The sequence below is a fragment of the Corvus kubaryi genome, unplaced genomic scaffold (genome assembly GCF_017639235.1).
Source record: "Corvus kubaryi isolate FWS band 111438036 unplaced genomic scaffold, C.kubaryi_AGA036_p1.0 133, whole genome shotgun sequence".
Taxonomy (NCBI): domain Eukaryota; kingdom Metazoa; phylum Chordata; class Aves; order Passeriformes; family Corvidae; genus Corvus; species Corvus kubaryi.
In genome coordinates this window covers 502,442-521,813 of record NW_024580667.1, presented here as the reverse complement: position 1 = coordinate 521,813, position 19,372 = coordinate 502,442, and the positions used below count along the sequence as shown (strand labels likewise).

The following is a 19,372-nucleotide window of genomic DNA, read 5'->3' as shown; positions in this document are numbered from 1 at the left end:
GGGGTGCCAGGGAATGGGGCTGGGTGTGGGATTGTGTGTCCAGGTGGACATTTTCATCTTTGACACAGGGATTTGGTCCTAATTATTTTATTCCTGCACCTTTTAAACATAAATTCTCCTGGAGTTTGTCCATTCCAGCCCCGTTTCAGCTACTGCCTTTTTAATTCTATTGTAGTATCTTTCATTTAATATCTGTTTCTTGTCCTTCACTTTTGGTTTTGCTGTCTTCTCCTTTTCTATTTTATTTACTTCTCAACACCTGCTCTGGATGAGGCCACACTTCTCATCAAAACAAATTAAAGCAGTAGTTTTTAAGTTTAATTTTAGGTAATTTACTTTAAAGACAATTTGCCTAGAAAGTTTTGGCAGTGCCAAATCAAATTTAAACACAAATAGCGTTCTATGTACCAACCTGGGCTTTGCCTAATGCTCAAAGTATGATTTTTCATCTCTTGTGGGTTATTTAGCAGGACTGTGGCATTCCTCAGTATTGCACAAGGAAAAATTGTTCATGCAAAGGAATTAAGAGTAATGAAACTGTTGTGATTCAGCCTAAAATGTTCCGTGCAATCCTGAATTACGTTTTTTAATTTTCTGTGGGAGCTATGTGATTCCCCTCTCCCCCTCAGGAAATTTGATTAAATTTAATTTAAAATGAAATGCCCGCACAAAGCAAAAATGCCAACGAAGGAGTTAGAAGGTTCTAAGAAAATAGTTTCATATTTTGTTAGTGAAGGGGTTGTGTTAAAGCCCATGTGAACTAAAACAGCACTTTAACCCCCTCAAATTTCCTTTCTGCAGTTGCCATGCTCCTTTTAGACCCCAAAATATACAACTTATTCTCCTACTGTGTAAGATTCTTTGCCTATAAATGAATTTTAAGGGAGGAAAGATTAATTTCTTCATGGCCCTGTTGTTGCTATGAGGTGAATGTGACCTTGCCTCTATTAGTATATATTTTCCCACTTTTAAATTTTTTTCCCTCTTTTATGCAAAAAATAAAAGTTGAATTATTGCTTTTATCCCAACATTTAACCTCTTTTGTGTTTTAATCTCACTTTTGGGGTGTGTTTAGAACCTAATTTCTTTCCACAATTGTGGCTCAAGGCAAAACTTGCCTCTCCTCACCTGAAATGGATTGGAACACAACAGTAAGAAAATGGAATGGATCTCGAGCCATATCCCAAGAAACAATGTTTACCAGAACTACAGTGTTTAAATAATTCTGCCAGGAGAATAAACTGATCTGTTCTTGTACTTCCCAGTAGCCTTGAAAAGGAAAATAAAAGAAAAAAAAAAAGGTGGGAAAAAAGGGGGGGGGGGAAAAGGAAAAAAAAGAGAAGCATAACAGTTATTCAGAAAGATCTAGAAAATTAGTTAGAATGATTTATTTTATTCTAAATATCTGCTTTTTACATGCATATTAAAATTGCTTTAGGTTCTTCTCTATCCTCTGCTTCTACTGTTAATACGGCAGCCAGGGTGGTTTTTGTGCTATTTTAGGGGATTAGCTAATTTTGTGATCTTGTGGTCTGACTCGCTGTCTAATTGTTGAAAAATGTGACTAAATGGTATTTTTATGACATGAAATATTATGAAATCACAGGTAGGGTAGTGACCTCTTGGAGAAGATACAGGTGAACACACTCACAGTGATGATTCCAAGGGCTTTGTCAGTGACTGAGCCTGAAAGAGTCAGAGGAGGCAAACCTCTAGAAACCCCAGGAATTGAAGAGAAGGAAACACAGAAAAAGGACAAGACAAAAAAGGAAAAAAAGAAATGTGGTCAGCGTCTCTTTGGCCAAGGAGATAAAAAAGGTAATTTTGTTTTCTGGTGGTATGAGACTCTCTTAAGAAATATCATTATTCCCTTTCTTTGGCTTTTTTTTTTCAATAATTAGCGACAGGGACAACAGTTTCTCAGGGAAAGAATATAATAAATTCTGTTTCAAACACCAGTAAGGGAAGGGGAGAGAGAGAGAGATTCCCTACTGTGTTATCCCACAATACTCATTGATCCAAGGGGATAATCACCTGGCATGTGGGAGCCCCTTGGCAATCCTTATTCCTCAGCTTTACCCCAAGGACCTGAAAATGGCACTCCCACATTTTGGTTTCTGACCATGCATCACCTGGAGAGTCTGAAAAAACCTTCCATGAGAAAATGGTTAAAAATCATGCACAAAAGTGTCAGTTTTGACCAGAAAACAGCCATTTTGTGGCCAGCTTGGGCATGGTGTATCATGTGAAATGAGGTTTGTGCTTCAGTGGAATGAGCATACAGGACAAATACGTAAATGTACACTGAATCCATGTCACTGTTAACAGTGAGGAATCCCTCCATATCTGCATCTTTTCTCATCTAGACCCATCCTTTCTTAAATCCTACCAGGCCACATCGAAAAAAATCAGTGGAAAACCAGCAACCCTTTTCCCTTTTCCTGCTGAGCTTCAAAATTTCATCTTGATTTACCAAAGCTACAAGATGGAAATCAATCAAAAGAACAAGAGAAGAGCCACTGATTGTCTCTGTTATAATCTCTGTTATTATATGCTGCTGTCGAGAAGCTATACTGGCATGAAACTAGCAGACCAGAAAAAATAATGACATTTTTTAAATCTAGTCAGCAAAAAATCATTGTTGACCTCTACCTGTGGTGGATACTTTATTGTATATATTTGTAGATGGCATACATCATTTGGATAAAGTGTTTATTTTTGCTTGTCCATGACTACTGGAAATTAAATACATTTCACAGTACTTCTGACAGCTTTTGCAGGAAGGTATTTGCCCTTTTCTTTTCCATCCTCTCAGTCCATTCTGGCAAAATAAAATAGTAAGATAATGTAATTTTGTAAATACTTGTGTGGCAATATTTGTGGTCTTATTGTAGTTTTCCTGCAGTGGAATTGTGTTACAGAAAACATTAGATTCAACAGAAATTCTTGGAAAGATCTGTCCTTTTATTCTGGTGTTTTTTTCAGTCAAGACCTCACCTGTTTTATCCATAAAATATGAGGTGATCTATAAATTATAATAAATTTTTCAGCAAAATACTTCCTGAAATGCCATGAGAGCTGTAGTAAAATTGAATATATGCCTGAAAGAGGGGAACACACTCAGATTTATAGTCTTGACTGTTTTTAAATTCTAATTCTGCTTCAGGAAAAGAAAATTAGAGTAATTCACACAAAATCCTGGCCATAAGGAGAGGGAAATGGAAACAACACACTGAGAAGTAGCCCATGAATATATTTTTTTCAGCTGTTGTTTAGAAACCATGTAGACAACTGCACACCTGTTCTATGCAAAGAGCATTTAAGGTTTGATTAAAAATGTAGTTTAATTCAAAGCTGACTGGAAAGTTGTAGAAAACTGGTTAGAAATCCCAGCTGCAGGGATTTTAACCATGTGCTGTTGGGGTCATGTTGGTTTTTGAGTCCTTGCAGATCTGTAGAATACTCTGATGTTTGGGGTTTTCTTACCATGCCCCTATTCAAGGTGTAGATCCTGACGGGTTGAATTTGGTTCCTCCGATTGTGGCTATGTTAGTGAAGTGCATGATTTACAGGGAGAAAACTTAGATTGAAAATTGATTTCCATTGATTTATTTCCATTGGCTGCTAGCTGTGGTCTGCTGCAGCCACAGAAATACACAGAGACATAAAATATTTAATGCATTTATCTGTGAATTATTTGAATCACACAATCCTAGAATGGTTTGGGTTGGAAGGCACCTTAAAGATCTCTTGTTCCAACTCCCTGCTGTGGGCAGGGAACCTTGTCCTAGACCAGGCTGCTCAGTGAACATCAGAGTTTTGGGGCATTTTGTAAAGAAACCACAATTATGTCATTGGGTGAGCATTTTAGGAGTAGTTAAGTAGTAGGAGGAGTTTATGTGAGCAGAAGAGGCACACAGGGGTTGGCTTGTCTCAAATTATTTCTCTGTATCAATGCCCATTTGCTCTGATCTCAATGCAGGAGGGAAGAAATGGCCGGCTGCAAAAACCTCGTATTTGAACTCCTCATTTTTAACCCTGCAGAGCGGGGTGGTTTACCAGGACAAAAACACCACAGCCCAGCGAATATCATCAGCCAGGCTGCACAAAATCAAAGAGCTGAAGAACGAAGTATTTGACTTGCAAAGAAAAATCGAGGCGTCGAGCTTAGAGAACCAGGCTTTGAAAGATCTCAACCGCCAGCACGCCAAGGCCATAGACAGGTACTGCAACGCAGAGAGCCACTTGCAGGAGCTGCTAGCAGGGCATCGAAACGAGATGAAGGAGCTAAGGAGACTCCTGAAGATGTCTCAGGAGGCCGAGAAGAACACAGCCAGGGATCTCAAAAAAGTTGAAGCGGAGCTGAGGAAAACTAAAGGTGATTTGAAGACTTTGCTTGTGCTGTCAGAAGACAAAGCTCTTGCAGAGAGAGAGGAACTTGATCACAGGTTGTCAGTCCTTAATGAAACACTGGAAGTAAAGGATGAGAGAATACAGGTAATGCCTGCAAAGAATTGTGTTTGTGGAATATAGGGCCATAGAATATCCTAAATCGGGAGGGAGTCACAAGGACCATTGAGCAGGAGAGCTTTTGGCGCAGGAGTAATGGAAAATTTTTGGCTGCTTATCACATGAATGGTTCTGATATAATCCTGTAACACTGGATGCTGTTTAATCCAGTGCTCTCCCAAGTGTAAGGAAGTTTAAGAGGAGGTAATTCACCTCCTTTTAATAGCTCATGTTTCTTTACTCTCACTGACCCTGGCACAAAAAACACAGTAACACAGTTTTTAATACAAAACTGAAAGAGTCAAATTTCCATGGTCCTCCAGGAATTAATTTCTCATTTCTATGGGGTCCGTTATGCACAGAATTAAATAAAGAGCCAGGAAATCTTAAGAGAAACTGTAAATATTAAGAGCTGAATGCAGACCCTCTTTTAAAAACCTTCTGTTTCCAGGAGTCCTAATGAGCAGCTGTAAAAAGCACACAGGGTTGGGTGTCCACCCTACAGTTTTAGGATTTAGAATTCCAGTGCATGGCACTGGGTTCTGAAGATAAAGAACCCAATAAATTACCAAATTTTCATTTACTCTAAGCCTCCTTATTCTGCCACAGTTCATAGGTCTCTGTGAATAGAAAGCCTTAATGTTTCTCAAAGATGGTTGATGATTATTAATCCAAAGAAAGGTAATGTATTTTTTGTGATTAAATGAGAAAACCTTTTCCTTTGCTAAGTGAAATTAGGGTTTAAATTATATTTTTCTTATTTTGAAAGCAATTTTTCAGATACTTCATTATAATTTCATGTATTGTTTACAATATAATTTATAATATTATTTATATTATTATAATTAAATGATAATAACTGTTATTATATATCATTATAAGCTTAAATTTCCTTATATTATCACACTTACATTTTAAGTCTGTCAAGAACTGAAATTTTTCAACTGTCACACTGAGTCCATCCATATGGTAAAATCTGTCACTTTTTAAGAGTCTGGAAATGCAGATGAAGCTGAACAACAGCACCTTTAGTCGTCAGCTGGCAAGTGAGAGTAAAAAACTCCTGGAAGCTGGGATGATCACAAAGAACTTGCTAATGGAAATTCACATTGTTCAGCAAAAAATTAAGGTATTCCAGATTTTATCCAGGCTTCTGTCTCTACAAGAAAATTCAAGTATTTAATGTTACCTATTCCTTTTGCTTCTTTTATAGTATTTACTAACAGAATTTGGTTTCCTGCTTGAGTCTGTATCTACTAAAAAAGCCAAAAATGTCCAATTCTGGCATTACTGTAGGGCTTATTTGTTAGAAATAGTTCAATAATGAATTGAAACAGAGATTAATGCCTCAGAAATTGAACCCAAATCCACACCAATGTGCTACCATTTTGCTACTTCTGGGTCAAATAGATTAATCTACTCACTTTAAATGAGCTCCCTCACAGAAACAAATCAAAATGAGCCAAATATTACAACCTGCAAAACTAGACCTTTGCATGGAAATGTTTCAAGAGTTCGCTCAATTTCCAGTTTTGTTTTTAGACAAATGTTTTTGGGACAAATAGGTCCAGTTCAGCACTTTCTGTAATACTTGTAAATCAAACATACAGGAAAACTAAAAGGAAATGAAACCAAAACTGCCAGGAATGGGATGTCATGTGAGTTGTAATGAATAAAACCAGTACATATTCCAGAAAACCTGGAATCCCTTGTGGCTTTTTCATAATTGTGTTTGTAACACAGTTAAAATACATTTATTTATGCATTTCTGTGTCAAGGTGATCCCATGGGGGAGTTTTCTCTTCCCAAATGGAATCAAATGTCTGTGAAAGACATTAAGGGGAGTTTTCCCAGATATTGTGAAGGGCAGGACAGGCAATTCCTGAGGATTCATGGAGGTTTAGATTTCTGCACAGGGGTGTTATTTATCCCTCTTCCCTGTGTGTCAGGTGCAGAAGTTTCCTTCTGGTAGTTGGCAGTGCTATTTCCCTGTCAGAGTCTGATCTCCTCCTGGATGTGCAGAACTGGGAGATGAGAACAATTGTAATCTCAGGCCACTAATATAAAACTGTCCCCAAATGCAAATTATTCTAAAGTAGCGTTCTCACCTTAACACTTCTCTAAAATAGTTCTATTTCATCTTTTTTCCACATAGTTTTCTGTGTTTCCAGGTCTCGGAATTTTCTATTTAGAGCCACAAAATCTTCTATTGATTTGCACAAAGAAGACCAGACATGTTTATTAACCTTATTTCTGTGCCAGAACAGAGTTTATCCTTACAAATTCATAGTTTTAGGCACCTGTCTTATTTCAGGCCATTCCACTTCCAGGATAATTTGTAATTTTCCTAAGTAAATGAAGCTCCTCTTTTTTCCCACTGAAAACTGGTGTGGTGAGAGTGTTACTGAGATTTGTCTTCTGTTTTTAAGGAAGATTTCATTAAGGAAAGAGAAATCTTGCTAAATAAATATCAAAATGTGCCTCTGGAGTTTATGTCACCACCAGAGCAACAGGTTGTGGAACAACTGAGCACTTGACAAGGGCACTGAGTAAATGTGTTAAAGAAAAAATCAACAAAAAAAGAGGAAGTAAAGGCATAAAATGTTTAGTCTGGAAAAAATGTAAACGACAAAGCCACCACGTGGGTCTGGCAAAAGGTGAAATCCCTGATGGGTTTCACCCAGCATGGGAAAATTGAGTTGCTAGGGAGTAATTTTTAGTGCATATTGGAAGCTTAATTGTGTCTCTTTCTTCTTAGGAAAAGGATCGGCAACTTTACATAAGGAATATTTATGCAAATCGGATGCCAAAAGCCCTGAGGGACAGAAGTGATTGGATACCTAATGACCAAAGTACGTCTGTAATCATCTTCCTTTGTTTAGTTAAAGGACACTTCCACTCTTTCAGAACGGGGAGGTATATTCCGAATTAAATGCCAAAGTAGTGCTTTTGTATGGGCTGAAAAGGTTTAGGAAGGTTAAAGGCTGGAACGATAGAAAAGAACAATGTAACTTAAGTTCTACCAAGGAAGAAAGAGCTCTTTAGAGTATTTCTTTCACATGGATGCTCAGATAGATATTGGGGAGAAATACCTGTTACATGCAGCCTTGGCTATCCAACATTCCAAGGGCAGCTGCCTGGAGTGGGATTCAGCTGATTAAAGCCAACCAGCCCTATTTGAGATGCCCCAGTCTGCCTCAAGTACGCCCAGAATCTAGGATTGAATGATCTGAACATGGACTTCCCTGGGTAAAGCACCTCTTTAAAACACTGATCAGATATTCCTGCTCCTAAACTGAAGCAGAAATCAGGACTTCCTTCACAGGGGTACCAAAGAGCACTTAGCAAAGTGTCTGCTGGAAATGCTGCTCACAGAATTCCTCAAGTTATGGCAGCAGTACAAAATCTTATCACACTCAGTTGCTTATTTCTTTCCTCTTCATTGCCTTTGCAAACCCATTAACTCTGCCTTAACTGCCATGATCTACAGGGAAAAGATTGGCAATTCAAGGTGGAAAATTAAGAAAAAATCATATTCCCAAGTCAGACTTTTTTTTTTATGAAACTCTGAATTCCTGTTTCAGTTACACCACATAACTACCATTTTTAAAAATTTTACTCACCTATGGCCTTGTACAATATTGCTATTCAATTATGGTACTTAAATCGCTGCTATTATTTAAATAATTAAATAGTCTTCTTTCCTTTAAGCAAGATAAGGGAGCTTAGCTGGAGAGAGACATGATACTTTGTAATGAAAACTTCCAAGCAAAGTTGCTCGATCCTCTGGAATTTTTACAATAAAGGTTTCATTCTCTGCCAGTCAATGGATTTGGAAACCCAGAGCTGGAATTACTGACAACTTGTTTTCCTTTTCACTCTTGACTTGAATTTTCCTTTAGCAGATTCCTAAAGAGTTGCTTTTTCAGGTCATTATTTTCTCGTCAACATCCACAAAAATTTTTTTTTAGCCATCAGGAAACAAATCCTGAAATTTGGAGCTGGGTCTTTTAACACTGCTGATAAATGGCTGCAGGGAGGCTTCCTCGGGCGGTCCGAAAGCTCTGTGCACGTAACCGGAATGGATTTATTGGCTGGAGCCCTGAATTCCAGGAGCTCGGGCTGGGAGCGGGGCGCGGGCAGGTGGCGGCGGCTCACCTGGGGGTGCAGCGCCCCCTAGTCCCGATCCCGGGAAACGCCTCGCGGATCCGGCTGGGAAAAACCCTGGAGCAGCTGGGAGAGCCAATTCCCCCCGCAGCATCAGAGCCATTCCAGACTGGTCACCAGCGTCCCTTTCACCGCCCAACTGCGAGCACTGGGATGGCATCATTTTTATGCATTTTATCCTTTGATTTCTGAGCTCAAAACTGGGAATAAGGGCCAATGTGGATGTGGGTAAGATCCCGTTTTTGCTGTTGTGGTTGTAGCAACTTTCTCAGCTGCTGTGTTCATGTCAAAATTATTCCAAAAATACAGTAAAGGGACAATGTACTAATCTTCTCCATCTCATATCCAGCTATTTCTTTAAATGTCTCATTCAGTCACACCCCTTGGAATCTCTTCCAAAGACCATAGATATTTCAAACAGTGTTAAACATTTCCCATGATGAGCTGGTTTCCATAAAGATCCACTTTTAGGAAACTGAACTCTGAGGGTTCATAGCAGACCTCTCAAATTTACACTAGAATGGAACCAAAAATTGAGCCCATGTGGGCTCTGGAGCATAGACACACCTGTCTGACTGTACATGTTCTGTCTGAACAGGACTTTGTAGTATATTTTTATATATATTTATGCATGTAAGTATGTTTAGGATGTAGTGATGTACAGATAAAAAGGCTCAGAAGTCCAGGTTGCTGTTTCTGTTCCAGTTTCAGCATTTATAGTTTGGGCAGAAAAAATAATTTCTTTTATTCAAGGGCATTAAGATATGCATTAAAAAACGTTTAAATTCTTGGTCACATATTGTCAGTTGTCAGAGATATCTTTTATTTATATCAACAACCTAATTCCAGAAATTACTGTATTGCTAATGCTTGTCCTATTCAACAGGTCTGAGAGTAGACGGATCAGTACAAGTAGATAAAGAGAGTTTTAGAGAGCTGCTGCTGTCTCAGCACCAGGAAACAGAAAAAAATCCAATCCAGCTAAAAAAGGTGGGAAAGATCTGGATCCAAACCCAATCCCCTGTTTAAACTCTCAGCCAAGGTGTATCTTGTTCCCTAAGTTGCAGGAATATGCCTGGATAGCCTGATCCATCACCTTGGATGAGTGTAATTACAGTACAGAAAAGATGCTGTGACGCAAAATGAGAATGTAACAGCAATAGAAATTCCTAATCTTTTTATAAGTATTGCACTGATTGTGTTCTTTTAAAAGTCACTAAACAAGCATTCCCTCATTATTTTTATCTTTAATGGCCAATTGTAGGAGAAAAAGCCTTCAGAAGATAAGGGTGGAGAAGGTAAAGCAAAGGAAAATGCCCAGTGTAGAAAAGAAAAGAAAGCAACTAAGAAAATACCAGTGCCAGAAACTTCTAACAGGACACACAGAGGTATGTTCAACATTTCTCTCAGAAACTCACCTGATCTTTGCAAATTACCAGAAGTCCTGGTAATTTATGTGGTCTGACAGCCATTAACTGGCACCTGGCTGACAGGAACTGGTTCCAAATGATGTATGAAGTGTCACTGAAGGCACAGAACCATTTGGGATGGAAAATGCAGCTGCTGGTGGTGCTGCACTGACAGCAGAGCTGCTCTGCAGGATGTGACATCTCCATCCTGCTGTTCTTCCCAAAGTACTCCCTGGTCAGGCTGATAGAAATTCAGTGTTCTGTCTGTAACAGGATAATTAAGAGTTGTTAATCCACACTAATCAAACACTGATCTCAAAGGGATATCTGGGAATCTTCATCACAGCTGGTGTGAAGGTGTTTTTCCATGGCTGGGAAAGGAAAAGGACTGCAAGGGCTGGGAAGCATCTCCTCATCACAGTGATCCCTGTAAAGAGATTTTATGTCAATCTCAGCCACTGTGTTCTCATGGAAAATTTACATACAAGGGACTCATCTGTAAACATCTTTATTCTGAAGAAATTCTGTAAAACAGAGGGAAGAAAACCCAGTGCTGTTCACTTATCCAAGTTTTTCTTTCTGGAAATATTCCTGGTTTTTCCATTAAGGCTTGTAGGAAGAGCAAAGGTCTGAGTGCCATCTTTCTAAATATGTCACAAGTGGCAGGAGGCCTCCAGGCCACACATTTACTCAGGTGAAACAGGTGATGCCTGGGCACTTCCTGGAGCCTGGAAGCTGGGATGTGTTAACTCCTGAGGTTTGTACTCTGCCTTTTCAGCCTGCAGCCTTTGCAGAGGCCCCCAGATAACCAAACTCATCATTTGTCTTTGAAATGCCCTTTTAAAACTGACAGAAAACACAAGTCTTCAGATGCTCCCTATGAATCTCTGAAAAATCGGTGAAATCTGAGTTTCTCTCATTGGTATTAGACTTTTATTGAAGCCTTCCTTGGCTTTTTTAGTTCCTGAAACTTCTTATTTCTCCTCAAAGCTTGGATTACGTCTCATTTTGGGGGTATTCTGTGAGTCTCTGCAGAGCACAGGATCCATTACAAGTCGTCCCCTGCACAGATAAATGACATTACTGTACACACATTCCTTTTCCTGCTGAACAGTGGAGCCCCCTCATTTCCAGGTGAGAGAGTTGCTGTATATTCTGCTCCACACAAGCAACTCTGTTGTGAATTAAGGGAAAGGAAATCACTCATATCTCTAAGTTCCACTTAAAAATCAGAAAATGACGATTAGAGTTCAGATCTCAGCTGATTTCTCTGTTGCATTGTACATGACCTTTCTGGCACTGTATCTAGCCATCACTGATTGTAATTGCAGCTAAATTCATTTAATTAAATCAACATCATGAAAAAAGTAAAGAAATTAACCTGGATTCAGTGCAGAATGATCTTGCTTAGACCGTGCCCCACCCTGTTGTATTTATTATAAATAGTATTTGAAGTACCATCAATAATAACTGGAACAGTGAAATAAGGATGTGATACTTGCTCTCTTTAAGGCTTCATAACTCTTCATGTTCTTAAACCCCACAATATTTCAGGGGCCAAACTACTGATGGAAGAACGTGCTTGTTCAGAATTTCTGAAAGAAATGGAAAAAGAGACAGAGTTTCTCAAACAGGAGTTGAAAATTCTGATGAAAACTGAACAAAATCCTGAAAGTGACAGAGTAAAAGAGAACAATCAAGAGGGAGATGCAGTGGAAGAAGTTGAAAAAGAAGAGAAAAAACCAGATGAGCAGCAAAAGAAGAAAGCCAGGAGTGAAGGTGCAATTCCAAAGAAAATCCCTGCTAGGCTGAAAAGTAAATACATCTTCTCAGAAGCCGTTGAGAATTTGCATCAGGGGGTTCACACATCAGGTACCAAATCCAAAGCAGGCAGCCTGTGCAGCCAGAGACAGGCGGGCCAGAGCTGCAGGGACACCGCTGGGTCCAGAGGGAAAATCTCCTTCGGGGCCTATGAACCTTCTTTTGGGCAAATCGCCGTGGCCAGGCAGGACAGCGCCTCTGGAGCGCAGCGCTGCAGCCTCCTGACGCTGGCTGAGAGGAAGAAAGGCCCGATGAAGGAGCTCTTTGGGGAGGGCTGTTTGCAAGGAGACAACCCCGCAGGGTCCAGCACCAGAGGGGCGAGGGCAGACACGGGAGGGATGTGGGGGGGGCACAAGGCAAATCCCAAACTCCGTGACGGGGTCGGAGTGGGAAGAGCCCAATGCTCCTCGTTAAAACAACCTCCTGAGAATACACTAATTATTTCTGATAGTTAAGTACATCAATTTACCTTTAGAAAATTTCAACATTAAGACTGTTAAAAAACATTTTATTTCCATTAAATGTTTATTAAACCTTACAAGCGCTGGCAATTGCTTTCCATGATTTTTCCAGAACAACAAAAGAACATTCTGTGCTTGCTGTGTATCCCTGAAAATGTGTTGTATTAGAAAATTCTTTAACATTTTTACCTGTTACCAGGTGAAAGTTAGTCCTTGTTTGGTAACTTCCAGGTTTTTGCATTCCCAAAGAGCTGGAATTTGGAAGCTGGGTGGTTGTCAGCCTGCTTTCATAAGGTCCACTGTTGGACAAGGACCAACAATGCCATTAAAGAAAACATTTTTTAGTTCCTTCACTCCCCAAACAGCTTCCAGAATTCACAGATTATAAAAATAATTTGCTCTTACATTGTTTTCACGAGCATTAGAAACCTCTAAAGCCTCATTCTTTCCCACTGTTAGAACTTATCAAAGCAGTTTGCCTGGTAACTTCCCCAGCTGACATCCAGAGATGAATGTGCAAGAGGAAAGTATTGTTTTGGAGAAGTCAGGCATAGCCAGTCCCCAAAAAGCCTCTAAAAATCCTTGTTTAAGGTTATGTAAGCAAGGGGAGGAGGATTGTGTTTTGTTCCTCACAGTAATTAATGAAATACTTGCTAAATTAATGTGAAGTTCAGAAAAATTAGGGGTATTCTGTTAATTTTTAAAGGCAGTAGCACTTGAAAAAACTGCAAAAATTACACTGCAAAAGCTTTTGAAGAGGATAAAGACATTCAGAGCTGAACTTGCTTGCAGCAACATTTCAAAAGTTTAGAAAAATAAAAAAATAAATTAGTTCAGTTGATTCAAACAGTATTTCCTCATGCACAAACATGGGGGGGGGTTGTTCTGGCGTGGATTTTGGTGAGTTTGGAGTTTGGTTTGTCAGTTTGGGTTGGTTTGTTTGTTTGGGGGTTTTGTGGGGTTTTTGTGGGTTTTTTAGAAAAACTGCAGTTAACATTAAAAAAGTGATGAGAAAACCTAAGATGGGTTGAAAAGCTTTATTTCCTTAATAAAATCACAATCATACATCACATTCAATCACAACATTTTTTCCTTGATATTTATTTTTATGTTTGCTAAATGCATCCCCAATACAAAATCCCGATTTTTAAATTAACATAAAAAAACCAAACAAAAACCATTTAATCCATATACACACACAACACAACATGACCTTTTGAACTGGTTTTTAAAGGCAGTGCCAATTTTGAAGGGTTCCTGGCCCCTTCCTTCCTGCAGGGAGGCAAAGGCCCTGGAACAGCAGAACAGATCATTCCTCTGTGGGAATTCCAGAGTGGGAAGCTAAACCAGCACCACCTCTGCAGGAACAGCACTGTCTTCTGCTTCATTGACAGCAGCCTGTGTTTGGCAGCTGAAGGAGCCTCTTAAGAGATGAAATCCCGATTAAACACATCTATTTTTTTAGGAGAGCCCAAGAATATTCCAATTTTGGGGTAAAAAAATCACAAGGAAACCGTTTTGCCCCAAGCCAACCAAACCACCTCCCTCTGCCCTCTGGCACCACCAGACATGATCCCACCTTGGGGTGAAGCTACGACATTTTACAGCAAAGAAACAGCCAAGCTCCCAAACTGATTCCTAATGCCAGCACATTTCCAATTTAAAACCACAAATCCAACACTTTTAGATGTTGGTGACAACAAGCCATGACAAAACCTTATGGTTCTGCCATGAATAAACCCAAAATGAGGTTCTATAACCAGCAATACTGTTCTTTCAAAACTGAAAGACAAACTCTGGAAAGAGAAATCAAAAGGAATACTGACTGATATCCAAGCGGAGTAACAGGGATTGTCTCAGACCTTGTCTCATGAAAGACAACTCTCCCCTTTATTTCTTTTTTTAATTAATTTAAAACCGTGATGATGCAAATGCAGTTGAGGACTCTGTGGATTGCTGGGATTCATTCAGCTGAAGGGGTGCAGCATGATAGCTACAACTTTATTGCAGACCACGAGCCAGCAGGTAATCCCCACACCTCCTGGAAAAGAGGGAGAAACCATGATTGAAGTTGTTGGATCAACAACCCTGAGGCACCTGTGCAGCTGAAAACAACCTTGGAAGTGTAAAAAATTAAACTCAGAATTCATGACGCCAACAGGAACAAAACTCTTTATATACAAAAGGGTCTCTTCAAGAGATGGGAGATAAATCCATGCTGGTCCCAAAAAAATACCCATTTATCTTGAGAAAAGAGTACCAAATACACAAATGTGAGTGCACCCCACAGCTAAAACCATCTGCTATGGACCCAAGAGAAAACATCTGGCAAGTCACACAACACTTTGCTTGAACCTAAATTTAGGATTTGAGAGAGGTAAGAAGTAAATTTCCTCTGAAATTGCAATCAGTTGTTTTTTAAGTACACAGCAGTTCATAGCACACCTGTGAAGAAAACTCCCTTTTGGGTGATTTTCTGATTTTCTAATTTAAATCTTCCCCAGGCTCTGTTCAATACAGATAAGGGCAATGTTCTGTTTGGGTGGAAATAAAGATGACAAAATTTCATGATCAGTTCAAGAAACCAGAACTGAGCACACAGGGAAGAGCTGCTCAAATATCTGAACTCCCCGCTGTGCTCTGGGAGTTGCTGTTAATCCATGGATGCTTTGGGGCTTGGGAATGTCCTTTTCCTTACCTGCCACTCCTGTAGGGAAGGCCACCAGGCGCTCCAGGGGAGCCAACCATTTGCTTGGAAGCACTGTGACTGGCTCAGAGTAGTACTTCCAGATCAGAGAGATCATCAGGGCAGCCTGGAATGGACATTTTTATTAGTTTGGATAATAATACACATCAAAGTACATTCCCAGTGCTATTTGGAAACAGCAAATAATGAGTTCTGATGAAAGGGAATTGGTTTTTTGTTATTTTATCTTCTTCAAAATATTTTTAGATTCAGTATGACCTTAAATTTATACACAATATTAGGAGGTAGCAGTGAGAACTTGTTTTCTTTCAAGACCCTGGTTCCAGCCCAGCAAACACACTCACAGCACCTGTAAAATTCTGATGACTCTTTTCAGCCTGAATTTTTGCCTGCCACAGATGCAACTCACTTTAACAGTCCCCTAAAGAAATCTTCAGGCTGACCACTGCCATCCTTGTTAGCAGAAAATTCTTCGGCAGCAAGTCAGAACTCCACAGACAATCTGATGAGGCGCTGTAGGGAAATGAGTGGCAGCTGTAGGTGGAGATTCGCATCCTCAGCAGAAGCGTATTTTGTTTTCAAAACCAGCTTTATATTTACATGTAGCAGAACTTCCCTGGATTTGGTGTCATTCATTAAAAAAAAAAACCCCAGTGATTAAAGTCCAAACTCCTTCCATCCTCCACTACCAGACTTTATCAGCAGCATCTCCCTTCCAGTTCCAGAAACTCCTTCTGTTTGACAAGCTCTGTGTCATTGGAATCTTTGAATGGTTTAGGCTGGAAGGGACTTTAAAGCTCATCCACTGCCACCTCTTCCATGGCAGGGACACCTCCCACTGTCCCAGGCTGCTCCAAGCCCCAATGTCCAGCCTGGCCTTGGGCACTGCCAGGGATCCAGGGGCAGCCCCAGCTGCTCTGGGCACCCTGTGCCAGGGCCTGCCCACCCTGCCAGGGAACAATTCCTGCCCAATCTCCCATCCAGCCCTGCCCTCTGGCACTGGGAAGCCATTCCCTGGCTCCTGGCCCTCCAGCCCTTGGGAATTGTCTCTCTCCAGCTTTCCTGCAGCTCCTTCAGGCCCTGCAAGGCCACACTGAGCTCAGCCCAAAGCTTCTCCTCTCCAGGCTGAACAATGCCAGCTCTCGCAGCCTTTCCTCCCAGCAGAGCTGCTCCATCCCTCTGCTCATCCTGGTGCCTCCTCTGGCCTCTCTCCAGCAGCTCCACGTCCTCCCTGTGCTGGGGGAGCCCTGAGTCATTGGCCAACAAACCAGGAGAGAACTGAAACACTGCTGAGGATTTGGGTTAAGTTGTATCCATAACAAAACACTTACTTACCTGCAATATGTAGAATACAATATTTATGACCCACTTTATTTTGGCTAATTGGGCAGTTCGTGCTTTCACTGTTAAAGAAAAAAAATACGACTTTCAATTACTTCTAATAGTGAATTAGAATTACATAAAATTAGTAATTTTTTAATATTTCACTGATGAAGGCCGGACATTACCCTGTTTAAAAATCTCTTTCCAAATGACTTACAGCTATATTAAAAACACCCTTCTGCAACAAACTGCCAGTTCTGTATTCTGTAGTTATGTCGTTTCTTTCTTAAGTTACTCAAAACAGGACTCAGTGATCAGCATCACTCAGAAAGAATAAATAATTACACAGGGAAGCCCAGGAAAAAGGGAGGCAGGGAGGGAAGGAGGGAAGGAGGGAGGGAAGGAGGGAAGGAGGGAGGAAGGAATTCGGAAGGAATTCGGAAGGAATTCGGAAGGAATTCGGAAGGAAGGAATTCGGAAGGAAAGAAGGAAGGAAGGAAGATGGGGAAGGAAGGAATTTGGAAGGAAGGAATTTGGAAGGAAGGAATTTGGAAGGAATTTGGAAGGAAGGAAGGAAGGAAGGAAGGAAGGAAGGTAGGAAGGAAGGAAGGAAGGAAGATGGGGAAGGCAAGTTTGAAAGATAAATACTTAAAACAGAAACCACTCTTGACAGAATGCTTTTCAGAACCAGAAAATGCTTTTCCTTTTGGAAAAGGGAGCAGACATGGAACTGTACCATGGGTTTTGAGTTTGTCAGTCATTTTGTTAATCTTCCTTTCCAGCCGGGCGTATCTGGCAAACTCATCCATCATACTGATGGTGGCAAGCTCCTGCTTCATGGTCTGGATCTCAGCTCTCATCTGGGATTCCTGCTCTGCATCCTTCTGTAGCAGTCTGGATATCTAAGAAGTGAAGAAATCTATCAGTTATTGATCCAGAATTCCACTGCTTTGCTTTAATGCATATAAAGTGCGATCTCAAAAGCCTCCCATAAAAAAGACCCTTTCAGTGAGACGCAGGAAATCCTTGGGTAACAAGGGAACAAGTGACAAGATGAGAGGAAACAGCCTCAAGCTGGACTCAATGATCGTGAAGGTTTTTTCCAACCTAAATGATTCCCATTTCCAGCTCCAGCAGCCAAGTATTCCAACGTCTTCTCCCTTTCTTTTACTTTCCTAATTTCTTTTCTTGAGGCACCACCAGCTTGGTGGTTCATGAACTCTGTTTGCCATAGGAATGAAGGCACAAAGGACACAAAATCTTTTTCTTGCTGTTCCTTAGCAAATCTTTCCAGCTTTCCTAAGACACAAGTAATTTGTTCCCCAGAGGTGCTGTTCTCAGGCCTGCAGTCAGTGAGAGCATTAACACCACCCTCAGTCTCAAACCACAGCAGAAAGCTGAGCACAGATTTTCACAGAATCATGGAATTTCCTGAGCTGGAAGGGATCCACAAGGATCATCAAATTCCACCTCCTGTCCCTGCACAGACCCCCCACCAATCCCAGCCTGGGCATCCCTGGCAGCGCTGTCCAAACGCTCCTGGAGCTCTGGCAGCCTCGGGGCCGTGCCCATTCCCTGGGGAGCCTGGGCAGTGCCCAGCAGCCTCTGGGGGAAGAACCTTTCCCTGCTCTCAGCCTGAGCCTGCCCTGGCCCAGCTCCAGCCGCTCCCTGGGTGCTGTCACTTGTCACAGGGGGCAGAGATGGGAGCTGTCCCTTGGGAGGAGCTGCAGCCCCCAGGGAGCTCTGACCTCTGTCTCCTCCAGACTGAACAAACCAAACGCCCTCAGGCACCCCTCACAGGGCTGTTTCATCAGTCATCTCCAGTAACACTGAGTTCAGCTTCTCAAACTGCAGACAGTAATTTAAGTTTTAAAGGATTTTTGTCCATTATTGAACAGTGCACACTGATCTCTGTGCCAGTGAAGTTATTTCCATGGAAGAGCAGAGCAACAGGGGTTTCAGCATCTTTGTTCACATGTGAGTTTGTCTGGCAGTCACAGAGTTTATTTGTCCTCAATTCCATTATCCACACTTCCACGGGAATGCTTCAGATCAGAACAGGGGCATCCTGATTAGTGGCTGAGACTAAAGGTTTATTCCTACAAAGGCTCAACTCCTTAATCTCCATATCCACTGATCTCCCATCTCAACAATGGGAACGTCCATCTGTTGAAAACACGCAAGACCGAGCAAAGCCGTTCTTCCTATTCCCGAAAACGGAGAAGTTGTGGATGCCCCATCCCTGGAGCTGCTCAGGAGCAGACTGGATGGGGCTCTGAGCAGCCAGGCCCAGTGGAAGGTTCCCTGCCCAGGACAGGGGGGTTGAAGTGGATGATCTTTACGGTTCCTTCCAGCCCAAACATTCCATGATTTCGTGATCCATCCTAAGGGCTGGAAGCTCAGGAGCATCGTTAAAGACACCGGTAATTCACCCCTGATAAATTCAGCGCCCGGTGTAGCCGGGGCTACGGGAGCCACCGAGCCACGGGGCTGTGTTCCACCATGGCCAGCATCAGCTTCTCCTCTCCCAAGGCCAGGAGCAGGACCAGACCCTGCCCGTCACAGCCGGGGGTGCGGGAGGGGCACCGGGAGCTCCCCCCAACCGGCACCGCTGCCCGCGCAGTTCCCCCATCCCTCAGCTGCGGGGGGATCCCCTTAAGGCCCTGCCCGCGACCCGGGGTCCGCCCCAGCCATCCTCGGGCCCGCGCCCCACTCCCGCTTCCCCATCCCCGGCGGGCGCGGGGCGGGCGCGGTGCCACACTCACGACGGAGGAGCAGGAGGGCAGGAGGATCTTGAGCGCGTTGCAGAGGAACACGACGCTGAGCACCAGCAGCCAGGCGCCGCCCTCCGCCATGGAAGCGGCCAGCGGCCCTGGCGGGGCCCCGGCACCGGCGGAGCGGCGGCAGCGCCCGCGCCAGGGGACGCGGGGCCGTGCGCGCCACGTGACGCGGGCGGGCCAATGAGGAGGCGGTGC

At 42.1% G+C, this 19,372-nt stretch overlaps 2 protein-coding genes across 2 annotated transcripts; one reads left to right on the top strand and one right to left on the bottom strand.

The window, feature by feature from the left end:
* The first annotated feature begins 3,859 nt into the window (after positions 1 to 3,859).
* LCA5L (lebercilin LCA5 like) lies at positions 3,860 to 8,397 on the top strand. Its single transcript, XM_042033277.1, has 3 exons — positions 3,860 to 4,497; positions 5,501 to 5,638; positions 7,268 to 8,397. The coding sequence occupies exons 1-3, from the start codon at positions 3,955 to 3,957 to the stop codon at positions 7,439 to 7,441; spliced, it is 855 nt and encodes a 284-aa protein (XP_041889211.1). The 5' UTR covers positions 3,860 to 3,954; the 3' UTR covers positions 7,442 to 8,397.
* Positions 8,398 to 13,390: 4,993 nt separating this feature from the next.
* GET1 (guided entry of tail-anchored proteins factor 1) lies at positions 13,391 to 19,333 on the bottom strand. Its single transcript, XM_042033314.1, has 5 exons — positions 19,163 to 19,333; positions 17,134 to 17,299; positions 16,410 to 16,477; positions 15,066 to 15,180; positions 13,391 to 14,408 (listed from the first exon to the last, which is right to left on the bottom strand). The coding sequence occupies exons 1-5, from the start codon at positions 19,250 to 19,252 to the stop codon at positions 14,335 to 14,337; spliced, it is 513 nt and encodes a 170-aa protein (XP_041889248.1). The 5' UTR covers positions 19,253 to 19,333; the 3' UTR covers positions 13,391 to 14,334.
* Between the last annotated feature and the right edge of the window lie 39 nt (positions 19,334 to 19,372).